The sequence below is a fragment of the Thermobia domestica genome, chromosome 11 (genome assembly GCF_964235325.1).
Source record: "Thermobia domestica chromosome 11, izTheDome1.hap1.1, whole genome shotgun sequence".
In the NCBI taxonomy this organism is placed as follows: domain Eukaryota; kingdom Metazoa; phylum Arthropoda; class Insecta; order Zygentoma; family Lepismatidae; genus Thermobia; species Thermobia domestica.
The window spans coordinates 216,470,825-216,493,551 of NC_137464.1; the positions used below are offsets into that span (position 1 = coordinate 216,470,825).

Sequence of the window (22,727 nt, forward strand, 5' to 3'; positions counted from 1 at the left end):
GAGTTGGTTTTTTGAAAGCTCAAATTCTACTGAATATCTGGACGGAGTTTGACAAGTTGAGCTTTCGGTGGTTCTGCAGCATAAAGTTGGCAGGAGCACCTTTCACATGGACTTAGAGCCTTTAAATTGAAAACTCAAATTCTGGGAGTTGGTTTTTCTGAGAGCTCAAATTCTACTCAATATCTGCACGGAGTTTCAGAATTTGAGCTGTTGGTGTCCTGGTACGATGTGTTGGAAATTACAGCTTTTAATTGCACTTACACGTTTTAAATTGAAAGCTCAAACTCCGGGAGTTGGTTTTTTTGTTGAAAACTCAAATTCTGGTGAATATCTGGACCGAGTTTGAGCTTTCGGTTGTCCTGCAGCGTGAAGTTGACAAGACAATCTTTCAAATGAACTTAGAGCCTTTAAATTGAAAGATCAGATTCTAGGAGTTGGTTTTTCTGAGAGCTTAAACTCTGCTAAAATTCTGCACCAATTTTCAGAATCTGAGCTCTTAGTGGCGCAGTTTTGAAGTGGACATAGATCCTCTAAATTGAAAGCTCCAATTCCCGGAGTGGGTTTTTTTGAAAGCTCAAATTCTACTGAAAAAATATGTGGAAGGAGTTTGAGAATTTGAGCTTTCGCTGGTCCTGCACCGTGAAGTTGGCAGGACCATGTTTCAAATGGACTTAGAGTCTTTAAATTCAAAGATCAAAATTTGGGTGTTTGTTTTTTTGAAAGCTCAAATTCTACTGAATATCTGGACGGAGTTTGAGAAGTTGAGCTTTCGGTGGTCCTGCAGCGCGAAGTTGGCAGGACCACCTTTCACATGGACTTAAAGCCTTTAAATTGAAAGCTCAAATTCTGGGAGTTGGTTTTCTGAGAGCTCAAATTCTACTCAAATTTTGCACCGAGTTTCAGAATTTGAGCTGTTAGTGGTTCTGCCAACTTCAAGCACCTGCAATTGTCGATTTCTATGTTTTGGGAAACATTGTTTGAATTGTATTAGGCACGTGTTATATACTTGTTAATGATTTCCAACGATTTCATGTGTGATCAGTAGATTATGACGAAACATTTATTTCCCATTTATTCCCTTATTTTGTGACAATTGTTTTAACTTTTCACGAGAAACTTTAGACCTCTTGAAGTGCTACTCAGAACTCTAGAAAAATACAGACATTTTAAGATTTTTGATTTTGAATGAAGTTAGCAGCGAAACTTTAAAATCGCTATAAAATCTCTATTTATCCAGAACTATTGGTCTAACCTAGCAAGAACTCTAGAACTCTTCGAGTGCTACTCAGAACTCTAAAAAAAGTACAGATTTTAAGATTTTTGGTGTTGCGTGAAGTTAGCACTGAAACTTTAAAATCGCTATAAAATCTTTATTTACCCAGAACTATTGGTCTAACCTAGTAAGAACTCTAGAACACTTTGAGTGTTACTCAGAACTCTAAAAAAATATAGACATTTTATGATTTTTGTTTTTGCGTGAAGGTAGCTACTCAACTTTAAAATGGCTATAAAATCTTTATTTACTTAGAACTATTGGTCTAACCTAGCAAGAACTCTAGAACTCTTTGAGTGCTCACTCAGAACTTTAAAAAATATAGAAATTTTATGATTTTTGTTTTTGCGTGAAGGTAGCTCCTCAACTTTAAAATGGCTATAAAATCTTTATTTACCCAGAACTATTGGTCTACATTAGCAAGAACTCTAGAACTCTTTGAGTGCTACCCAGAATTCTAATAAAATATAGAGGTTTTAAGATTTTTGGTGTTGCGTGAAGTCAGCACCGAAACTTTAAAATCGTTATAAAATCTTTATTTAACCAGAACTATTGGTCTAACCTATCAAGACCTCTAGAACTCTTTGAGTGCTACTCAGAACTCTAAAAAAATATAGACATTTAAAGATTTTTGGTTTTGCGTGAGATTAGGAGCGAAACTTTAAAATCGCTATAAAATCTTTATTTATCCAGAACTATTGATCTAACCTAGCAAGAACTTTAGAAATCTTTGAGTTCTACTCACAATTCTAAAAAATAAGGACATTTTAAAATTTTTGCTTTTACGTGAAGTTAGCAGCGAAACTTTAAATCGCGACAAAATCTTTATTTTCCTTGAGCTATTGGTGTAACCTAGCAAGAACTCTAGAACTCTTTGAGAGCTACTCAGAACTCTAAAAAATTTAGACATTTTTGATTTTTGTTTTTGCGTGAAGGTAGCTCCTCAACTTTAAAATGGCTATAAAATCTTTATTTACCCAGAACTATTGGTCTACCCTAGCCAGAACTCTAGAACTCTTTGAGTGCTACTCAGAACTCTAATAAAATATAGAGACTTTAAGATTTTTGGTGTTGCGTAAAGTCAGCACCGAAACTTTAAAATCGCTATAAAATTTTCATTTACTCAGAACTATTGGTCTAACCTAGCAGGAACTCTAAAACTCTTTGAGTGTTACTCAAAACTCTAAAAAATATAGACATGTTATGATTTTTGGTTTTGCGTGAAGGCAGCACCAAAACATTAAAATCGATATAAAATCTTTATTTACTTAGAACTATTGGTCTTAACTAGCAGGAACTGTAGTACTCTTTGAGTGCTAATCAGAACTTTAAAAAATATAGACATTTTAGGATTTTTGGTTTTACTTGAAGTTAGCAGCGAAACCTTAAAATCGCGATAAAATCTTTATTTTCCTAGAGCTATTGGTCTAACCTAGCAAGAACTCTAGAACTCTTTAAGTGCTACTCAGAGCTCTAAAAATATAGACATTTTATGATTTTTGGTTTTGCGTGAAGGTAGCACCGAAAGATTAAAATCGATATAAAATCTTTATTTACCCAGAACTATTGGTCTAACCTTGCAGAAACTCTAGAACTCTTTGAGTGCTACTCAGAACTCTAAAAAATATAGACATTTTATCATTTTTGGTTTTGCGTTAAGGTAGCACAGAAACTTAACTATTGGTCTAACCTAGTAGGAACTCTAGAACTCTTTGAGTGCTAATCAGAAATCTAAAAAATATAGACATTTGAAGACTTTTGGTTTTACTTGAAGTTAGCAGCGAAACGTTAAAATCGCGATAAAATCTTTATTTTCCTAGAGCTATTGGTCTAACCTATGAGGAACTCTAGAACTCTTTGGGTGCTACTCAGAACTCTAAAAAATATAGACATGTTATGAATTTTGGTTTTGCGAGAAGGTAGCACCGAAACATTAAAATCGATATAAAATCTTAATTTACACAGAACTATTGGTCTAACCTTGCAGGAACTCTAGAACTTTTTGAGTGCGACTCAGAACTCTAAAAGATATATACATTTTAAGATTTTGGTTTTGCGTGAATTTAGCAGCAAAACGTTAAAATCGCTATAAAATCTTTATTTATCCAGAACTATTGGTCTAAGTTAGCAAGAACTCTAGAACTCTTTGAGTGTTACTCAGAACTCTAAAAATTATAGACATTTAAAAATTTTTGGTTTTACGTGATGTTAGTAGCGAAACTTTGTCGCGATAAAATCTTTATTTTCCTAGAGTTATTGGTGTAACCTAGCAAGAACTGTAGAACTCTTTGAGTGCTACTCAGAACTCTAAAAAGTATTGCCTCTTTGAGATTTTTGGTTTTACGTGAAGGTAAAACCGAAACTTTAAATCATTATAAAATCTTTATTTACCCAGAAGTATTGGTCTAACCTAGCAAGAACTCTAGAACTCTTTGAGTGCTACTCAGAACTCTAAAAATATAGAGATTTTATAATATTTGTTTCTGCGTGAAAGTAGCTCCTCAACTTTAAAATGGCTATAAAATCTTTATTTAACCAGAACTATTGGTCTACCCTAGCAAGAACTCTAGAACTCTTTGAGTGGTACTCAAAACTCTAAAAAATTTAGACATTTTATGATTTTTGTTTTTGCGTGAAGGTAGCTCCTCAACTTTAAAATGGCTATAAAATCTTTATTTAACCAGAACTATTGGTCTGCCCTAGCAAGAACTCTAGAACTCTTTGAGTGCTACTCAGAACTCTAGTAAAATATAGAGACTTTAAGATTTTTCGTGTTGCGTGAAGTCAGCACCGAAACTTTAAAATCGCTATAAAATTTTCATTTACTCAGAACTATTGGTCTAACCTAGCAGGAACTCTAAAACTCTTTGAGTGTTACTCAAAACTCTAAAAAATATAGACATGTTATGATTTTTGGTTTTGCGTGAAGGCAGCACCAAAACATTAAAATCGATATAAAATCTTTATTTACTTAGAACTATTGGTCTTAACTAGCAGGAACTGTAGTACTCTTTGAGTGCTAATCAGAACTTTAAAAAATATAGACATTTTAGAATTTTTGGTTTTACTTGAAGTTAGCAGCGAAACCTTAAAATCGCGATAAAATCTTTATTTTCCTAGAGCTATTGGTCTAACCTAGCAAGAACTCTAGAACTCTTTAAGTGCTACTCAGAGCTCTAAAAATATATACATTTTATGATTTTTGGTTTTGCGTGAAGGTAGCACCGAAAGATTAAAATCGATATAAAATCTTTATTTACCCAGAACTATTGGTCTAACCTTGCAGAAACTCTAGAACTCTTTGAGTGCTACTCAGAACTCTAAAAAATATAGACATTTTATCATTTTTGGTTTTGCGTTAAGGTAGCACAGAAACTTAACTATTGGTCTAACCTAGTAGGAACTCTAGAACTCTTTGAGTGCTAATCAGAAATCTAAAAAATATAGACATTTGAAGACTTTTGGTTTTACTTGAAGTTAGCAGCGAAACGTTAAAATCGCGATAAAATCTTTATTTTCCTAGAGCTATTGGTCTAACCTATGAGGAACTCTAGAACTCTTTGGGTGCTACTCAGAACTCTAAAAAATATAGACATGTTATGAATTTTGGTTTTGCGAGAAGGTAGCACCGAAACATTAAAATCGATATAAAATCTTAATTTACACAGAACTATTGGTCTAACCTTGCAGGAACTCTAGAACTTTTTGAGTGCGACTCAGAACTCTAAAAGATATATACATTTTAAGATTTTGGTTTTGCGTGAATTTAGCAGCAAAACGTTAAAATCGCTATAAAATCTTTATTTATCCAGAACTATTGGTCTAAGTTAGCAAGAACTCTAGAACTCTTTGAGTGTTACTCAGAACTCTAAAAATTATAGACATTTAAAAATTTTTGGTTTTACGTGATGTTAGTAGCGAAACTTTGTCGCGATAAAATCTTTATTTTCCTAGAGTTATTGGTGTAACCTAGCAAGAACTGTAGAACTCTTTGAGTGCTACTCAGAACTCTAAAAAGTATTGCCTCTTTGAGATTTTTGGTTTTACGTGAAGGTAAAACCGAAACTTTAAATCATTATAAAATCTTTATTTACCCAGAAGTATTGGTCTAACCTAGCAAGAACTCTAGAACTCTTTGAGTGCTACTCAGAACTCTAAAAATATAGAGATTTTATAATATTTGTTTCTGCGTGAAAGTAGCTCCTCAACTTTAAAATGGCTATAAAATCTTTATTTAACCAGAACTATTGGTCTACCCTAGCAAGAACTCTAGAACTCTTTGAGTGGTACTCAAAACTCTAAAAAATTTAGACATTTTATGATTTTTGTTTTTGCGTGAAGGTAGCTCCTCAACTTTAAAATGGCTATAAAATCTTTATTTAACCAGAACTATTGGTCTGCCCTAGCAAGAACTCTAGAACTCTTTGAGTGCTACTCAGAACTCTAGTAAAATATAGAGACTTTAAGATTTTTCGTGTTGCGTGAAGTCAGCACCGAAACTTTAAAATCGCTATAAAATCTTTATTTATCGAGAACTATTGGTCTAACCTAGCAAGAACTCTAGAACTCTTCGACTGCTACTCAGAACTCTAAAAAATGTGGAGATTTTAAGATTTTTGGTGTTGCGTGAAGTTAGCACCGAAACTTTAAAATCGCTATAAAATCTTTATTTACCCAGAACTATTGGTCTAACCTAGTAAGAACTCTAAAACTCTTTGAGTGTTACTCAGAACTCTATAAAAATAAAAACATTTTAAGATTTTTGGTGTTGCGTGAAGTTAGCACCGAAATTTTGAAATCGCTATAAAATCTTTATTTACCCAGAACTATTGGTCTAACCTAGCAAGAACTCTAGAACACTTTGAGTTCTACTCAGAACTCTAAAAAAATATCGATTTATTAAAGTTTTGTTCGCTAACTTCACGGGGGTTTATCATTGTAGTTAAACGATTTCCTTTTGTCTCCGCCAAGAGACTCTTGCTACTGTCTTCCGAGAAGACCCACTGCCATCCGAGCAGGTGAGAACACTGACCTTCAATAAAAATTTCGTCATATAGAACTAAAGCAGGAAAAAATAAATTTCTCCCACGTCGGACACTCGTATCAGTTATAAAAAAATAATTAAACCTCAAAAGTGCCAAATATTCATTAAGATGCATATACAAATCCCCCGCTTGATCTAGCTAGTGGTTAACGTGTAAGACTTCGGTACACGTGGTCCGGTTTTAATTCCCAATGGGAGTGCATTTTGGCGTTCACTCAGTGTCGTGACCTAGGGCTCTCAAACTGATTGGGTTCACCCGACTCAACCGGGTCAGCTCGGGTCGGGTTACGGATCGGGTGGGGTCGGGTCAGCTCGGGTCGGGTTGTCGGGTCAGTCGGTTCAGCTCGTGTCGGGTCGGGTCAATCGGATAGCTCGGGTCGAGTTTGTCGGGTCGGGTCAATCGGTTCGGATCATGAGTCGGGTCACTCGGGTCGGTCAATTCGGGTCACGGGTCGGGTCGCGTCGGTCTTCAACCCGACCCGTTGAGAGCACTACACCAGGACACGCAGTAACTTCTTATGAGATTCTTAAAATGTGAAATAACTAAATTCCATTCTATAAATTAGTTATTTTCTATTTACAGCATGATTATCCAGTTTATAGTAAACTTGAGCTACCGTATTTTATTAATAAGTATAAAATTATATATTTACCTAAATTTGAATTAAAGATAGCTTAAACCTAATTGCACCCGTTGAATGGTAATGTATTGTTAAAAATGCTCGAAAAAAAAGTGGAATATAATTAGCTTACACTTTGTTGCGCAACATCTCACACGATATGAAGATTGCATTACTGCACCGCACCTACTTAAGAGTGAAATGAAATGAAATCTTTGAGTTTTACGTCCCACGGTTATGCCGGTTAGGCTAAAGGAGACGGTGATGATGAATAATGAATGAAAATGGTGGAATGAAGGAAGTGGGAGGAAACGGGAGAACCCCGAGGAAACCCACGCACACGGTGTTTGTCCACCACAAATTTCACTTGGCGGGGGCTGGGATCGAACCCGGGACCCCAAGCACCAGAGGTGAACGCTCTACCACTGAGCCACCGCCAGACTTACTTAAGAGTATCTGTTCAGATGAGTTATGGCGTCAGGTTCTGGGCCTTGTAATCTTGAAACCAGAGAAAGCTGCAACTTCCATGAGCCCCAGAGCCACTATCTCATGAGTTGCGTCTTTAGGCTCTTTGTGTATTTGGTGAACAAGTGCCTGGTGTGAATTGTATTATTGAAAACTCGTGAAGCTTTTCTCTGCGCGGTGATCAGCTTTACGTTCGGTATGCAACATTTCTTCGGGTTACACACTTATGTCACGTTTCTGCTTACGAAAATTTTATCTTGGACAAATTTATTTGACAGTTTCGTTGTGTCTCGTACGATTGTGTTTTTTCACCATAGTTATTAGCATCACATTTTGTTAGCCTCGAACTACAAATAGGACACAAATTTCTAGGAATGCCAACATGATTTCGGAGCGTTTCTAGCATTATCCCGATTACAAGGTGTTTTACACGGACTTGTCTAAAGATGAAAATTCTGTTGGTTGTGAATTTGACACGGATGACAACTACTTAGAATTTAATCCACATTGCTTTTGTTTGGTATTCACTGCTAAAAAGAAAGTTGAACTTACTGTCGATCATTCGTTTCAGTTTTGAGTTTGTCGTATACTTATCTGAAACTGACTCGGAAAACTTTCTAAGAAACCTACAGAACGTGTTAATAAATACAAACTCCCACAATACATTCTTGTGAGGTACCATCAGCTGCATGAAAGAACTGCTAATTGCTGGAATGAAGTGATCGCTGTTAAGTTCTATACTGGATGCTCATCTCACACACTCCTCTTAGTGTGGGATTCAACCGATTTTATTGTGAACATTGTATCATCCCACTGACGAGTATTGTGCACATTGTTGAAGAATGTTCGGGAAACTCATAACTCAAAGAAAATTTAAAACTACAACATTAGTCACATTTTGGAAGATAATCCTATTTCTTATGGCAGTATTATCGCTTTTATTCGTGAAATTGAAATACTCGTGGTAAACGTTCTGTGAGGCTTTTATTAATGGGGGTTCTCTGGTTTGTTTTATTATTACATTTCAAGGTTATTTTTCTTGTTACACGATTCCTATTCTTCATTTATTCTTTTAAGTTTCTCACTACCCCTGCTGTATCCTTAATAAACTCTTTAAAGTTTGTTATATTATTTTCTTTTACCATTCATTGAGATTATTTTTGTTTTCCGTATAATAGAAGTTATGCTTTTGATGGTTAATTTTGTGTTGGAGGTTTTCATGAGATGCGTGTTTTAATCATTGGTCTTTTTGTTAGCAGAACAAACAGCCTCTTTGGTAATGCCCCATTAATACCTTAATCAATGAGTTACGAGGGTCACTACGAAAGTTTTGAGATACGCATTGTTATGGACCAGTATTTGAATTCCAACAGTTGCGTTCGGTAGTGGTATCCAGAGCGAAGAAGCGAAGCAAATTTCAAGTCGCCTTACTTATCGGCGTGGCCGTATCGCCTTCACTTGTTTGTTGATGTGAGCAGTATTCGGCTGTCTAGAATGGAGCTCGAAAGGGAACATTTTCGGGCAATGATCCTTTACGATTTCAAAAGTGGTTTGAACGAGACACAAAGCCTTGACCGTGTGTAGGGGGCATTTTGGGACCCTACTCCTTCCTGTGCTACAATTTTTCGGTGCTTTGGTGAATTCAGAAGAGGCCGGACATCGCTTAAAGATGAAGAGAGTGCTGGACGTCCGGCAACAGCTGTGTCAGATGAAAACATTGCCGCTGTGGAACAAATGACTCGAGAAAATCCTTGAACAACTTTCAAGGACATTGAATCTACAGTGAACATTGGATAGCCAGCAGTAACAAAAATTCTTCATGATCATCTTTGGCTCAGGAAGGTTTCATCTCGTTGGGTGCTTCACACTTTGACTGAACAGCAGAAGGGCATGCGTGTGGAATGGTGCAAAAAAAAAAAAAAAAAAAAAATGCTTGCAAAAATTGATGGAGGCAATTCTCGACGCGTCTCTGACATTGTTACTGGTGATGAAACTTGGATCTATCAATTTGACCCTCAAAATAAACGCCAGTCTACAATTTGGATCTTTCCAGACGAAAATCCACCCATGAAAGTGAAGCGATGCGAAGTGTGGGGAAGAAGATGGTCGCAACTTTCTTCTCCAAATCTGGCCATGTTGCAACTGTTCCACTTGAAGAACAAAGGACTGTTACTGCTCAGTGGTACACCACTGTTTGCCTAGCAAAAGTGTTTCAGAAGCTTCGAGAACGGCGTCCAAGAACTGGATTGCGTGGGATCCTGCTTCATCATGACAACGCGTCCGCACACACGGCCAACATCACAATTCAGCTTTTAGAATCTACGGAGGTCAAAAGTACGACTCTTCCTTCGTATAGCCCTGACCTAGCCCAGTGTGATTTTTTTCTATTCCCCAGGATCAAAGATCGCATGCGTGGGAAGAGATTTGGCAGCCCTGAAGAATCTGTAGTGGCTTACGAGAATGAACTTTCAACACTTGAAGAAGAGAACTGGCAACACTGCTTCCAAAAGTGGTTTTCGAGGATGAAAAAGTGTGTACAGTGTAATGGCGAATACTTTGAGAAAATGTAAGTGTTAAATTGATTTTAAGTATGTAAGTTATTTCGCATCTCAAAACTTTCGTAGTGACCCACGTATTATTATTTTTCTCGTTCAGCTTAATTTCATATAACTGTGTTGCTAAATCTCAATGTAAAGTTTTGTCCTTCCGAAAGCCTACAATCCAACAACACTAATATGAAATCCAAATAATCGAAAGACTTTAAGACGAGCAGCTTATTTTTTTTTATAATACTACTTATCTTACATTCATTGTTATAAAATGGGAAGGAAGAGCACTGCAAACCATTATTTTGATAGCAAATTTTGATATTTATAATCTTCTTGTCAACGCAAGTTTCTTTTACGTAGTATCTCTTAAGATCTTTAGTAAAAGTCTGTTTGCACTTACCAAGAAAATCCGTGAAATCATACATCTCGCTTCGATGCTTCCCAACAAATTGGTGCTTGTTGTAAAGAACTGACAGGATGGTAACACTAGAAATTAAACAGAAGTAAACATTTTTAAGATTACAGAATTAAAATAAAAGACTTACTTTTGAAGTAAACTAGAAACTCCAATATACACGAGTGAATCAAATCGTTATTAGCTCTAAGGAAATCACAAACTTAAGTTTTTAGCTTCTCTTAACTCCTTTAAACCACAATCAAACCAAATTATAGACACTTTAATCCCTTGACATTTCTTCAAGATATGCTTGGAATTAACATCGAGGTCGAACTGTTGTAAAAGCAGAAATAAAACCATTTTAACAGGTTAATTAAAAAATGGGTCTCAAGTACTACTCTTTGTGAAGTTACAACTCCAATTTTAGCTCCCATCACAGAAACTGGTTAACCCTGAGATACCTTTCTCCCCGTCGTGGATTCCATTTGATACTAGTTAACAAATACAAATCGGTTGTTTAGGCTCAAGACAATTGGTCTCTACTCGAAACCTTGTATCATAAGAATAGTGGTCATACCGTTGTCGTAGAAATGGCATAGCATTCTTGTAATTACCATTTCTCTTCGTCTTTTTCCGTAAACATTGTTTATAATTTAATTATTGCGTTATTGTACAGCAAAATAGTCGACACGATTTTTACAGATTCGTTAGCAAAACATAAATAATTAAATTGTTTTACATTATCAGAGAAGAGGAAAAGCAAAAAGTAATAAAGTGTATGATGTGTCTGAAAACGGGTTATGGTTATAAAAGTTGTAAGTTTCATAATCACTGACGTCGATAAGATGGATAAGCACGAAGTAAATACACTTCGTGAATTATTTGATGATATTGACAATGCAAGTGTGAGGCTAAGAGGGGGAATGCTAATGACAGGAATGAAGAAAGTCGGAGCAAACGGGAGAAGCGTGAGAAAACCCACGCATTTCATGTTTGTCTAACATAGGGTCTAAAGTAGACTTGGTGAGAGCTGGAATTGAACTAAGGTATCCACGTGCCAGAGGTGAACGTTCTACCACTGAGTCACGGTGGTCCCATAACTTCGTTGTATGAAGCTGATGGTAATTAATGATCGTACTTTTGCTACATTTCCTTTGTGGTTAAATGGTTAGTGTTCGCTCTGGCGTGAAATCCTTAGCGTGGAATCCGAGCCACATGCTCGTTCTCTCATTTGGAGTCGAACCTAGGTCTCCCGCGACGAAAACATGTACGCTATAACATATAGCCACGAGGGTGATCTCCAAAATTATAGAGAATCAAATATGATAATGTGCAAGTCAGACAGTGAGTTGGTAAAACAAAGAGGTTTGCGAAAAAAATAAAAATTTTGTGTAGTGTATTGTATTGTACAGACACTTTGTTACCTATATGAGATTTGTGACTAAAACTGTGCTCTGTCAATGTGTAAGAAATTATAATTACAGCGTCGAATAAATAAAGACATGTAATGTGACGTAAATACAAAAATGTTTAAAACACATTCGGTAATTTGACACTTTCGCTAATTCGGCAAAACTCTATGAAGAAATAGTCTTAGACCTATTAGCGAGTGGTATGTATGTACTGAAAGAATTCTTTTAATTACATGATAAAACTTTTAGCCTACAACAATTTATGCAAAAGAATATGCATAATGACAGCAACTTATCAACGGCAGCTTCTGTATAATCGCAGATAGCAGGAGTACGTCCATTGATAAGTATTAATTTTCAAAGCACTTCCGCGGTGCAGGCACAATATACAGTACACAGTACTTGCATGCTACTGTAGTATAATTAGAAAAACACGTTTGATATAGGTCATATGTCCGTTGAACGACCCGTAAAGGCGTAAATGTTGCCGTGATTTTGTTTTCCAGCTCTCTTAGGTGCGTTACAGTGTGCTGAAGAAATATCTATACTTTAAGGGTTTAGGACACCCACCAATTGCACCAGACTCAAACCCTAGTCCATGGTTCGTAATCCACGTTAACACTGGGTCCTATCCTTCATAACTTCGCTGTTGGATAGCGACCTGCAACACAAACACTTATAAAAAGAGACCTCAAAGTTCAGTAGGTACCTTTCCTTCGATACCTAGAGAGTTAATAAAATCAATACCCAGTATATAGTTCAGCATGGACGGACAATAAAACAGATTTTATTAATATCTTCCTTTCTTCTCAACTACTAGTCAACTTTATAATATAATAAACTTGTAAAGTCGCAGGTATTGATCAGGTTGACTACAGCACTAAGTCTCCATACATAAAAATAAAGCATGTAATAAATACTAATTACGTAGAATAATATTCTTTACTTACCCGTAAGCTGCAACGATAAAAGTGATGAAAAGCAAAATATTCGAAAATAATAACAATGTTGGTGCCGGATACGAGTTGAGTTGATTTTGAGTTTAACGTCCCTTTCAGCAGCAAAGCTATTTGAGACGGAATCTACTGATTAAAGTGAAATCCGAACCATATGAGCTCCCGCCGGGAATCGAACTCAGATCCCCCACGTCAAAGGGGCATATGCTAATCTCTTAGTCACAAAGGAACTCAGGCGCCGGATATGTTGCAGATGATCAATATAGTACAAAAAGTCAAGTCACAGTATGAATTGTCCAAAATAGAACAAATTAAATAACACACTTGCATTAAATAGTTCGAAACTCTTATACAGCACCAAAGAGAATTTCTTATTATATTTCTATAGTGCAAAACATAATTAAACATAATATGAACGATGACATAAAACAATATATATTCTTGTTTAAGTATTCATGGGAGCTAAAACAGTATCCTAAATATACATGGACATGAAATTAGCGTATATTGGACATGACGTGTGGACATCTAATGAACGCAGCTTTCTACTTACTCATTTTCTTCATCTCCATTGTCCTTTTCTGAAAGAGCCAATTCTGCTGCTCCGTACATAATTTCTATACAAGAAGGAAGACAATTACATCCTCGGAACACAGGAGGAGAGCGATCTAAAAAGAAAAGATTTAGTTGGATATAAAGATTCGTCCACAAGAATAATTTGAAGTTTCAGTAATAAAATAGACTGTGTAACTCTCTAATACATGAAATAGTGGTACAGCACAATTGTTTAGAAATCAGACTAATAAAATTAGTCGTAATTTAATCGTAATGGAACCTATAGTCCAGCGTTTCTCAAACTTTTGTCAATTAAGGACCACTTTTATTAGTCAATATATTTTATAGACTACCTTATTCTTGTCCCACTCTTATGGAAACTTGCCATTTTTCTATGTGTTGATCATAAACTAGTGTGCCTATAAATCTTTTAAATAATATTAATTGAAATTCCCTTAATTTTGTTTTGTTATTAATGGAAGAAAATTGATGTTTCTTTTTAAAAATTAAAGATTAAAAAAAACATTTTATAATAATACATCTGTGTAAACTATATTATAATTTGTATAACTTTTGTCATTAAATCGCATAATCTATTATTCGTATAATCTATGCATGTTTCCGATCCTCAACCATAGTGTGTTGACAAAAAAAATCACTTGAGTCGGGTCGGGTCAGCTCGGGTCGGTCGGGTCAATCGGGTCAGCTCGGGTCGGGTTGTCGGGTCAGGCTACTCGGGTCGGGTTGTCGGGTCGGGTCAGTCGAGTTAGCTCGTGTCGGGTTCTCGGGTAGGATTATTCGGGTCGGGTCAATTGGGTCAGCTCGGGTCGGGTTGTCGGGTCGGGTCAATTGGGTCAGCTCGGGTCAGGTTGTCGGGTCGGGTCAATCGGGTCAGCTCGGGGTCGAGTTATCTTGTCGGGTCAGCTCGGGTCGGGTCGGTCGGGTCAGTCGGGTCAGTTCACTTTGGTCAACTGAGTTTAGGTTGAGTTTAAACTCGGCTGGAGTCGAAAGCTGCTGTTTTCCACTAGCTGCCTAATTAAAAATAGCAATTTTCAATTGATTTTATAGAAACCATAAATCTATTTTGAACATTTGCAGCTAGTGTTTTTATGGTAAATGCTTATTTTTGTACTTGTATGTACTTTAATTTTTAAATGTGAAAGATTGATTTTACAAATCGACTGTAATATTAATATCTACGCCAATATGGAGTCTGGATTTAGAACAAAACTAGAAGTTGTTTAAGCAACGGCAAAAGAGATATTGGATATGGACGACCAAGCCCAAGCAGGGCCGTGGTGGCTCAGTGGTAGAGAATTCATCTCTGGTGCATGGTGTCCAGTAGTGTAGCTAGAGTTTTATTCAGGTGGGGGGGGGGCAACGAAGGGCCCAAGAGGATTTTGAGGGGCTATCTCCAATATATATATATATATATATATATGTGTGTGTGTTTGTGTGTGTATGTGTATTCAAGCTGAATGTTTCCATCTTTGTTGTTCATGATTTTACTCTTTGGAAAACAGTGATAATATAAGAATTTAGTACCTCAAACAACTAGGATTCATTAATGCAATTGATTTCTAATATAAGTAAATAGTTATTTAATCATGGCGTTTAAAATATGTGTAGCTGGTTGACTTAAGTGGAAGTAAACACACTTTTCCAGGTAAAGAAAATAACTTATAGGTTCATGCCTCTACTTGAAGAGGATCTTTCTATTTGTGTGGGCAGCAGCAAACATATCCACAACTTGTTAAAGATCTAACGATTTAGCAATTTTCTTCTCAATATAAAGTAACACTAATTTTTCAACCTATCATGAGTCATTGAATTGCGTATACAAGTCTTTAATCTTTTCAAAGAAGAGAATGACCTTTCACATGTAGCACTAGAAACTGATATAATCACAGAGATGATACCTAGCTTGTAGGTTTCTAGGAATGCGTTTTTGTAGACACAAAGAAGATCAACGAAATTCGTTAAGGAATCAGCTTTGGTTTTCTTCTCGTCTTCATACAACTTAATTGTTAGAGCAACCCACATTATGCTTTATTTCTTGTTTAATTATGTTTTTTTAAAAATTATGCTTTATTGTTAATTTCAATGATTATTTTACATTAATCGTGTATAATGTATAATATTTATTATACATTAAATATTCTAAATATCTTGATCTATTTATTGATATTTTTTTGCAACTAGTTTCTCTCATATTTAATGAACTTTCTACTTAATTCATTGTAAAGAGATGTGCTTTGCTCGAATAATTTTTTCTATCATTTGTGTGCGCCTTACAGGTACATATATACAGAAAGGGAAAGTAAAAGATGCCACCAAAAAGTACAGAAAGTGCTTAAGTTCAAAAAGTAAACACAACAATATAGTATGGAGTTCTTGCATACTATTCATTGTTGTCGGAAAATTTTCTTCTTTTACTTTTTTTCTTTTCTCCACATCAAAGGATTACACCGAAAAGTTTACAGAAGTGAAAATAAGCTTTTCATTGTTGCATTGTTATGTTCTCAATGATTTTGCATTGTAAATATTGGTTTCAAAAAATATTAACACAGTATGCTAAACTTTCAGTTAAAGAGAATTTTCCAAGAATTGTGCTATATATTTTAAATTATGCTTTATGCTTTATTTTCTAAAATTATGCTTTTAAAACTATTTCTTCTGGACTCTTAGACAATCACAATCATGTTCAAGGTACCAACCATATGTGTAAATTGCTGTTATGCTTTATATGCTTTTGGGTTGCTCTATTAATTGTGTTTGGGAGGATTTTGAGTTCTCACTTTAATGTTTGCAGATCACTCCATAATGCTGGGTTATAGGCTCGACAATGTTGTAATTTAAAAAAGTTTTTACTTTTTGCATGTAGAGTGGTGATTGACCTGATGATTTTGCAACATGATACAAAGCGGTTTTCCATATCAGAGATTGTCTATCAATAGTAGGGAGAAAAATGTCTCTTGATAGATATATTATCTTTAGAAAATTGTTTTCTGCATCAAATGAAGGAAAAGATTCATTCGAAATGAATTTGTGATATTTCGATGGCGGATGTTTAGTTCGTTTCCACGAGGAACCTCTATATTCTATTTGTTTCCGGCTCTGGAATTCGAGACCATTTTCTTTGCACATCTCCAAACATTCTTGATAAATTTGTTCGAATATTGTTCGTTAAGAGTCATATTTACCAGACCTCATCTTGGACAGCGTTTGAACTAGTGTATCTACAAGGATCAAACCTTCTGACATGTCTGCATCTACTTGAGATAAGGCGAAACTCAAAATTATAGCATGGCACCAGTAATCTTAATTTTAGCAGCCCGAAAACATTCCCTCGTGTACAGATCACACTAATTTTGCGGATGGAATGATGGAGGTAAATAAATATCAGAAGTTCCAGATTTGTTTTAATACCGCATGATAATATAATGTGTTGAAAACAGATTTTATGATAAAAAGGAATAAATGGATATGATAATTTGTAAAAAAAAAAAAAAAGTGATATTGCTTAAGTGAATTATAAGAAAAAGCCTTGAAAAGTAATCAAGAGGAACCATTAATGGGCGATTCTCAGCGTTATGCACGGGACATTTGTACACAAAAACTGCTTTTTTAAACAAAAATGTATTTTCAAATAAAATAAAAAGTATGTCAAAATTAGGGGAAAAGCTATTAGTGCATAATTAAATAAAATGAAATACTCAAAACAATTGCAAATTTGAGTTATAAGCCAAAATTAAGCGTTACGCACGGGACTCAGACGAAAAGCTCATTTGATAACTTCAAATTCATTGGACATTCTCTGCGATTTATGGCAGCATTTTCATTTTATATGCCATCACTTATGTTCTACATTCATTCTCCTTACTGTGCATTATATTTTTTAAATTGGAAAATAGAATTTAATTAGCTTTACACTATGTTTTCTTTTTCGACTCACCATTACGCACGGGACGTTACGCACGGGACAGAAAAGTAACCATGCAATTGTTTGGCTGTTCTAAGACTGTTATTATGCAATATCCTTACTAAAGAGATTGATATTTTAAGATTAACATTTGAACATTAATAAGCATAAAAAATTTGCATCCATAATTTAATTTAAATGCATTAAATTATATTCCAAAGTATCAAAGTCGAACTTTGGTAGGCAACTCGCTTAGTGTTATTACCATGTCTTTAGGGTATTTGTCTGAGTGCTGATTGGTGGCGTTCAAACCACATAATGTTGTATAACTGTTGAGCTGCTCGGTCCTCTGTGCTACCTACCAAACATTGAGTCGTTTGAACGCTGCCATTGTCAGGTGAAATGCCAGAAAGTGAATTGAAGGGAAACAGTTGGTTTTCGATTATTTGGTATGATTGTTACTTCACCACAGTGAAGATTTGCTTTAGTGTCAGTTTTGGGGGGCGCTGATTCACAGGCAAGTACCGTAACTCTGTTCCAAGTAATATTGTCAGTGATGCACTGAATCGATCAACAAAACCAACGAGTGGCGCTGAAAGGGCTAGGAAATATAGACTTAAACATAGCAACAAGGTGAGACTGAAAAATGAAGTGAGGATACAGCGTTATAGGCAAGTTAAAATATTAACTCTTTTCCTCTCACGTCCCTTTTGCGAAACTCATTCCGCATTGTTTCGTTGTTGGCCTTTTAGAAGAGAAAAACACTCTAAAATGTGAAGAACAAGGCAATTCAAGTTAGATTGGTTCAAGGAAGACGGAAAGAGTGTCAGTGTACAGAATGATACATTCACCAAGTGATGAGAGCGACATTAATTCAGAATACAACTTTGAAGACGATGTTCATAATGATATTCCAACCCTTCAACTGTCGGGCTCAGAATGGACAATATTAGAGCACGTGTATTTCTCTTAGTGAAATTTGATTGTGGTTCTTCCAGAAATAGGATTAAATATCGGTATGTATGTGTGTCTGAAAGTGATGTAGAAGAAGACGGGGACATTAGAGTAAGAAATCTTAAATGCATGGACAACAGTTGTACAAAGTTTTGTTTTGATGAAAAGAAGAGATTTTATGTCTCATTCGATCAAGTTTTAAATATACTTCAAGCACCTAATTTTCTGATAAAAGGTGAAAGAATATAGTAAAAAGTTGTGAATCCATTTGCCCCCTACAAGACTGTCAAACCAACTTAGATACCTACCTTTCTAATGAAAAGAAAAATGTGCGATTTATCATGATAATTTGTTTTTAAGCCTCGTGATAAATGTGTCTATGTAACTTAACGTAAACGTTTTTGGTAGTTATGTTTAGTTATATTTGATTTAGTTACTCTCAGCAAATTCATGTTTCTTTGAGTTAACATAAAAGTTTATTCTTCACTGTTTAATCTCAATAACAATTAACACGTATTGAAATCTTAATAACTTAATATTATTCACTTCCTTGGATAAATCTGTAAGTGTAAGTATATACTGAGACATTTAAAATCTTTTTGTAAAATATATTTACTAGGTTTTGACCACATAAACTTTATCTGTTCTACACCATGCTCAATACTGTTCACATATCCCAATTTTCAAATAATTTTCAAACTAAATTCTAAACCCGTAATTATATGAACAATAGCAAAAAATATGAAGTGGACCTTTGGCAAAAGTTTGACAATTTTGTTTTAATTAATGTTTTGTTCTGGTAGGCAAAAATCGTAGTTTTCTCATGTCATGTTTCGCTGTCCCGTGCGTAACGGAAAACATGTACTTTTCGTCTTTCCTTTGTAATTGCAGAGGATAAAGTATTGAAACTTTTGCTCCAAAGTAGAATTATTATTAGCCTGTTAGTGGTACTTATTAAATTTGTTTATTATCCTTCTTATGTATTTTATGAGGTATAGAAATGTTGTCCCGTGCGTAACTTCCTTGTTGTTGCGTTACGCACGGGACAACATTTCTATACCTCATAAAATACATAAGAAGGATAATAAACAAATTTAATAAGTACCACTAACAGGCTAATAATAATTCTACTTTGGAGCAAAAGTTTCAATACTTTATCCTCTGCAATTACAAAGGAAAGACGAAAAATACATGTTTTCCGTTACGTACGGGACAGCGAAACATGACATGAGAAAACTACGATTTTTGCCTACCAGAACAAAACATTAATTAAAACAAAATTGTCAAACTTTTGCCAAAGGTCTACTTCATATTTTTTGCTATTGTTCATATAATTATGGATTTAGAATTTAGTTTGAAAATTATTTGAAAATTGGGATATGTGAACAGTATTGAGCATGGTGTAGAACAGATAAAGTTTATGTGGTCAAAACCTAGTAAATATATTTTACAAAAAGATTTTAAATGTCTCAGTATATACTTACACTATTTCTTAATAGAAAAACATAAACATCATAGTTTCAAATTAATTTTGAAAATTTACTGACAACGGACCACTTGCCAGAGAATCGCCCTAATATGTTTTCCTTTTGTTATAATAACTTGTCCTAAGGGACAACGGTGATAGAAACTAATGAGACTTTATAATTGCAAAAAAAATCATAAAGCACTTAATTTGAAATTAAAGATTGATAACATTTGGTAATATAATGGGGATTCAGGCTGGCACAGGGGGAGAGTGAAAACGGAGGCAACAGAGGCGTTTTTTTTTTTTTTTTTTTTTTTTTTAGCCATGTGCAAAGAGATTAACCTTGGACTTCGGGTGAGAGGTTACCATATACTCATGTGAGTTTCAATTGCTACCACTTGTAAAAGTTAGCTAAGAAAGACAGTCTGAGCATAGTTTTAGTTTCCTAGGGTAATTAGTTTTTGTGACAAGTAACTCGTATATGCAAATAGCATCGTTAATATCATCTTGTATGTTAGAATTGTCTTTGTGTAAATAAAATTGTAATTAAGCATTTCGAGGTAAAACAGGTTCTTTTACTTAACTTCTACAAAGAAAAGATAGAACTTACCTCTTATGCACAGATACGACAGCGTGGGATACTGTCGGTCAGTAAATAATATAATCTGAAGTCATCTACCATACATAACTAAATATAATTGATTAATCATTTTTATTAATCAATAAATAGTTGTTTGGTAGATAAACTAATAATAATAATAATAATAATAATAATAATAATAATAATAATAATAATAATAATAATAATAATAATAATAATAATAATAATAATAATAATAATAATAATAATAATACCAAATCATTTAATGGATGCTATGCATTTGTTCTATGTCGCCATAATTAATGGAAATCAATTACTTAGCGTACGAAGACTTTTTTCGTCCAACAAAAGTGTAATGTTTTACTGCAGTGCATGTTATTTGTAAGTATGCATATCATATTTTAGTATGACTTTCAACATTGAAGCGAATGAGAATGCCGACTGATTTTCTATTTTTCTGGTTGTTTGTCAAAAACAAAGGAGATAACTAGATAATGGACAGAGGTTAAAATGAATGTCCAGGTGGCGAGGTCAATGCAAGCATCCCACAGATTTCCGTGAATTAGATCTTCCCGTACTACAAACTAAAACGAATGGAGCTATTTTATTCGGAACGCAACGGTATTCTGCAGTTCGTAACTTTGTTGTCGAGAGATGTTTTGGAAGTAGTTTCACTTCTAGCCACTGGCAACTCACCGTTTGTCGACCTATAACAGCATCATCTGTGTGTGGGAGCCACTAGGGAGCCAAGAATTTGAGCAAGGGGGCTTGCCTCCCTTGGCTCCGCCACTGATGGTGTCCATGGTTTGATCCCAGCTTGTGCTAAGTGAGCTTTGTGGTGGAAAAACGCCGTGTAGTGGGTTTTCTCGGGGTTCTCCTGTTTCCTCCCACTTTCTTCATTCCACCATTTCATTCATTTCTCATGGTCACCATTTCCCTTAGTCTCGGTGCAAAATCGAGGGACCTTAAACTGAATATTTCATTTCATTTCACCAAGCCCAACGATACAGATACAAGAACAAGATAAAGATTGGATATGCAAGACGAAGTGCATAGTAATCTTGCTGTTGGCCTTGTTTTGGTGATCACCAAGTAGCGATGAGCGTCTTTTCTTGCTTTCCGTATAGTATGAAAGACCATAATCAAAATCACACTTGGTCTTCATTTGTACCGATGAGGCGAGCATTTTTGGCTCTTGTATAGCATGAAAGGTAACCAAGACTACGAAATGCAGGACCAAGACTTGACTGCAAGACAAAGGATAAGACGCAGTACTGATGACCAAGACTCAGGGAGCGAATTGTTGGAATTTCATTTGTTGGGCTGAAAGTGATGATATAAAATTAGTACTTTATAATTAATTATCATACTGTATTTTTAAATTTTAAATTACAAAATTCATATTATGTATCTTCTTACGTGCAACTATATATACTGTAAAATACGTTTTAATTACCGAGAAAGAAAAATCAAAGTGCCACGGGTCCCGGAATCATAGGAACCTATTTTGGAATGAAAGTTGAAGGGTTGGAAAAAATCACAGTTGTTCTCCCGTTTCCTCAACCCTTATCATTGTAGTTAAACTATTTTTTTTGTCTCCGCCAAGATACTCTTGCTACTGCCTTCCGAGAGGACCCCCTGCCGTCCGAGCAGGTGAGAATACTGACCTTGAAGAAAAATTTCGTCACATAGAACTAAAGCAAGAAAAAAATTCTTCTACGTCGGACATTGGTATGAGTTATAAAAAGAAATAACTAAACCTCAAAAGTGCCAAATATTCATTAAGATGCATATACAACACCCCGCTTGATCTAGCTAGTGGTTAACGTGTAAGACTTCGGTACACGTGGTCCGGGTTTAGTTCAAAATATGAGTGCATTCTGGCGTTCACCCAGTGTCGTGACCATAGTGCTCTCAAACAGGTCGGGTCGGGTCGGGTTGTCGGGTCAGGCTACTCGGGTCGGGTTGTCGGGTCGGATTATTCGGGCCGGGTCAACCGTGTCAGCTCGGGACGGGTTATCGGGCCAGGTCAATCAGGTCGGATTACGGTTCGGGTCATCGGGTCGGGTCGGGTCAGTCAATTCGGGTCTCGGGTCGGGTCGGGTCGGTCTTCAACCCGAGCCGACTTGACCCGTTGAGAGCACTACCTACAGGATATTGTGATGGATCTCTGCTGAATGAACACACAGATTTCAACTGTCTTTCCACTTCTGGAAGCATTCCTGAAAATTATTTTCCGTAACGGTGTGAAGCAATCTCTCCGTATTTGCTTGAATGTCCTCAATTGAGTCAAATCTCTTCCTTGGGCCTTTGTTTCTGGGTCATACCCATAAACCCACTATTCATCATCTGTTATTACCCTATTCAAGAAATCTGAGTCCATTTCGCCTCGATTTAACAGTTCTTGGGACACTTCAAGTTTGTATTGTTTCTGCTGGTGTGACAACACTTTTGGAATGAATTTCGCGGACACTCGACACATGTTCAAATCATCAGTTAAAATTGACTGAA

The 22,727-nt window shown here is 35.6% G+C and overlaps 1 protein-coding gene across 1 annotated transcript in view; it reads right to left on the minus strand.

The window, feature by feature from the left end:
- LOC145663744 (pickpocket protein 28-like) overlaps window positions 1-22,727 on the minus strand; it is an 89,749-nt gene that overhangs the window by 12,413 nt on the left and 54,609 nt on the right. Inside the window, exons 7-8 of the mRNA XM_081729829.1 lie at window positions 13,270-13,384; window positions 10,352-10,437 (exon numbers count right to left, since the gene is read on the minus strand). Of these exons, the coding sequence (XP_081585955.1) occupies window positions 10,352-10,437; window positions 13,270-13,384 (201 nt within the window). The remainder of the gene's footprint in view (window positions 1-10,351; window positions 10,438-13,269; window positions 13,385-22,727) is intronic.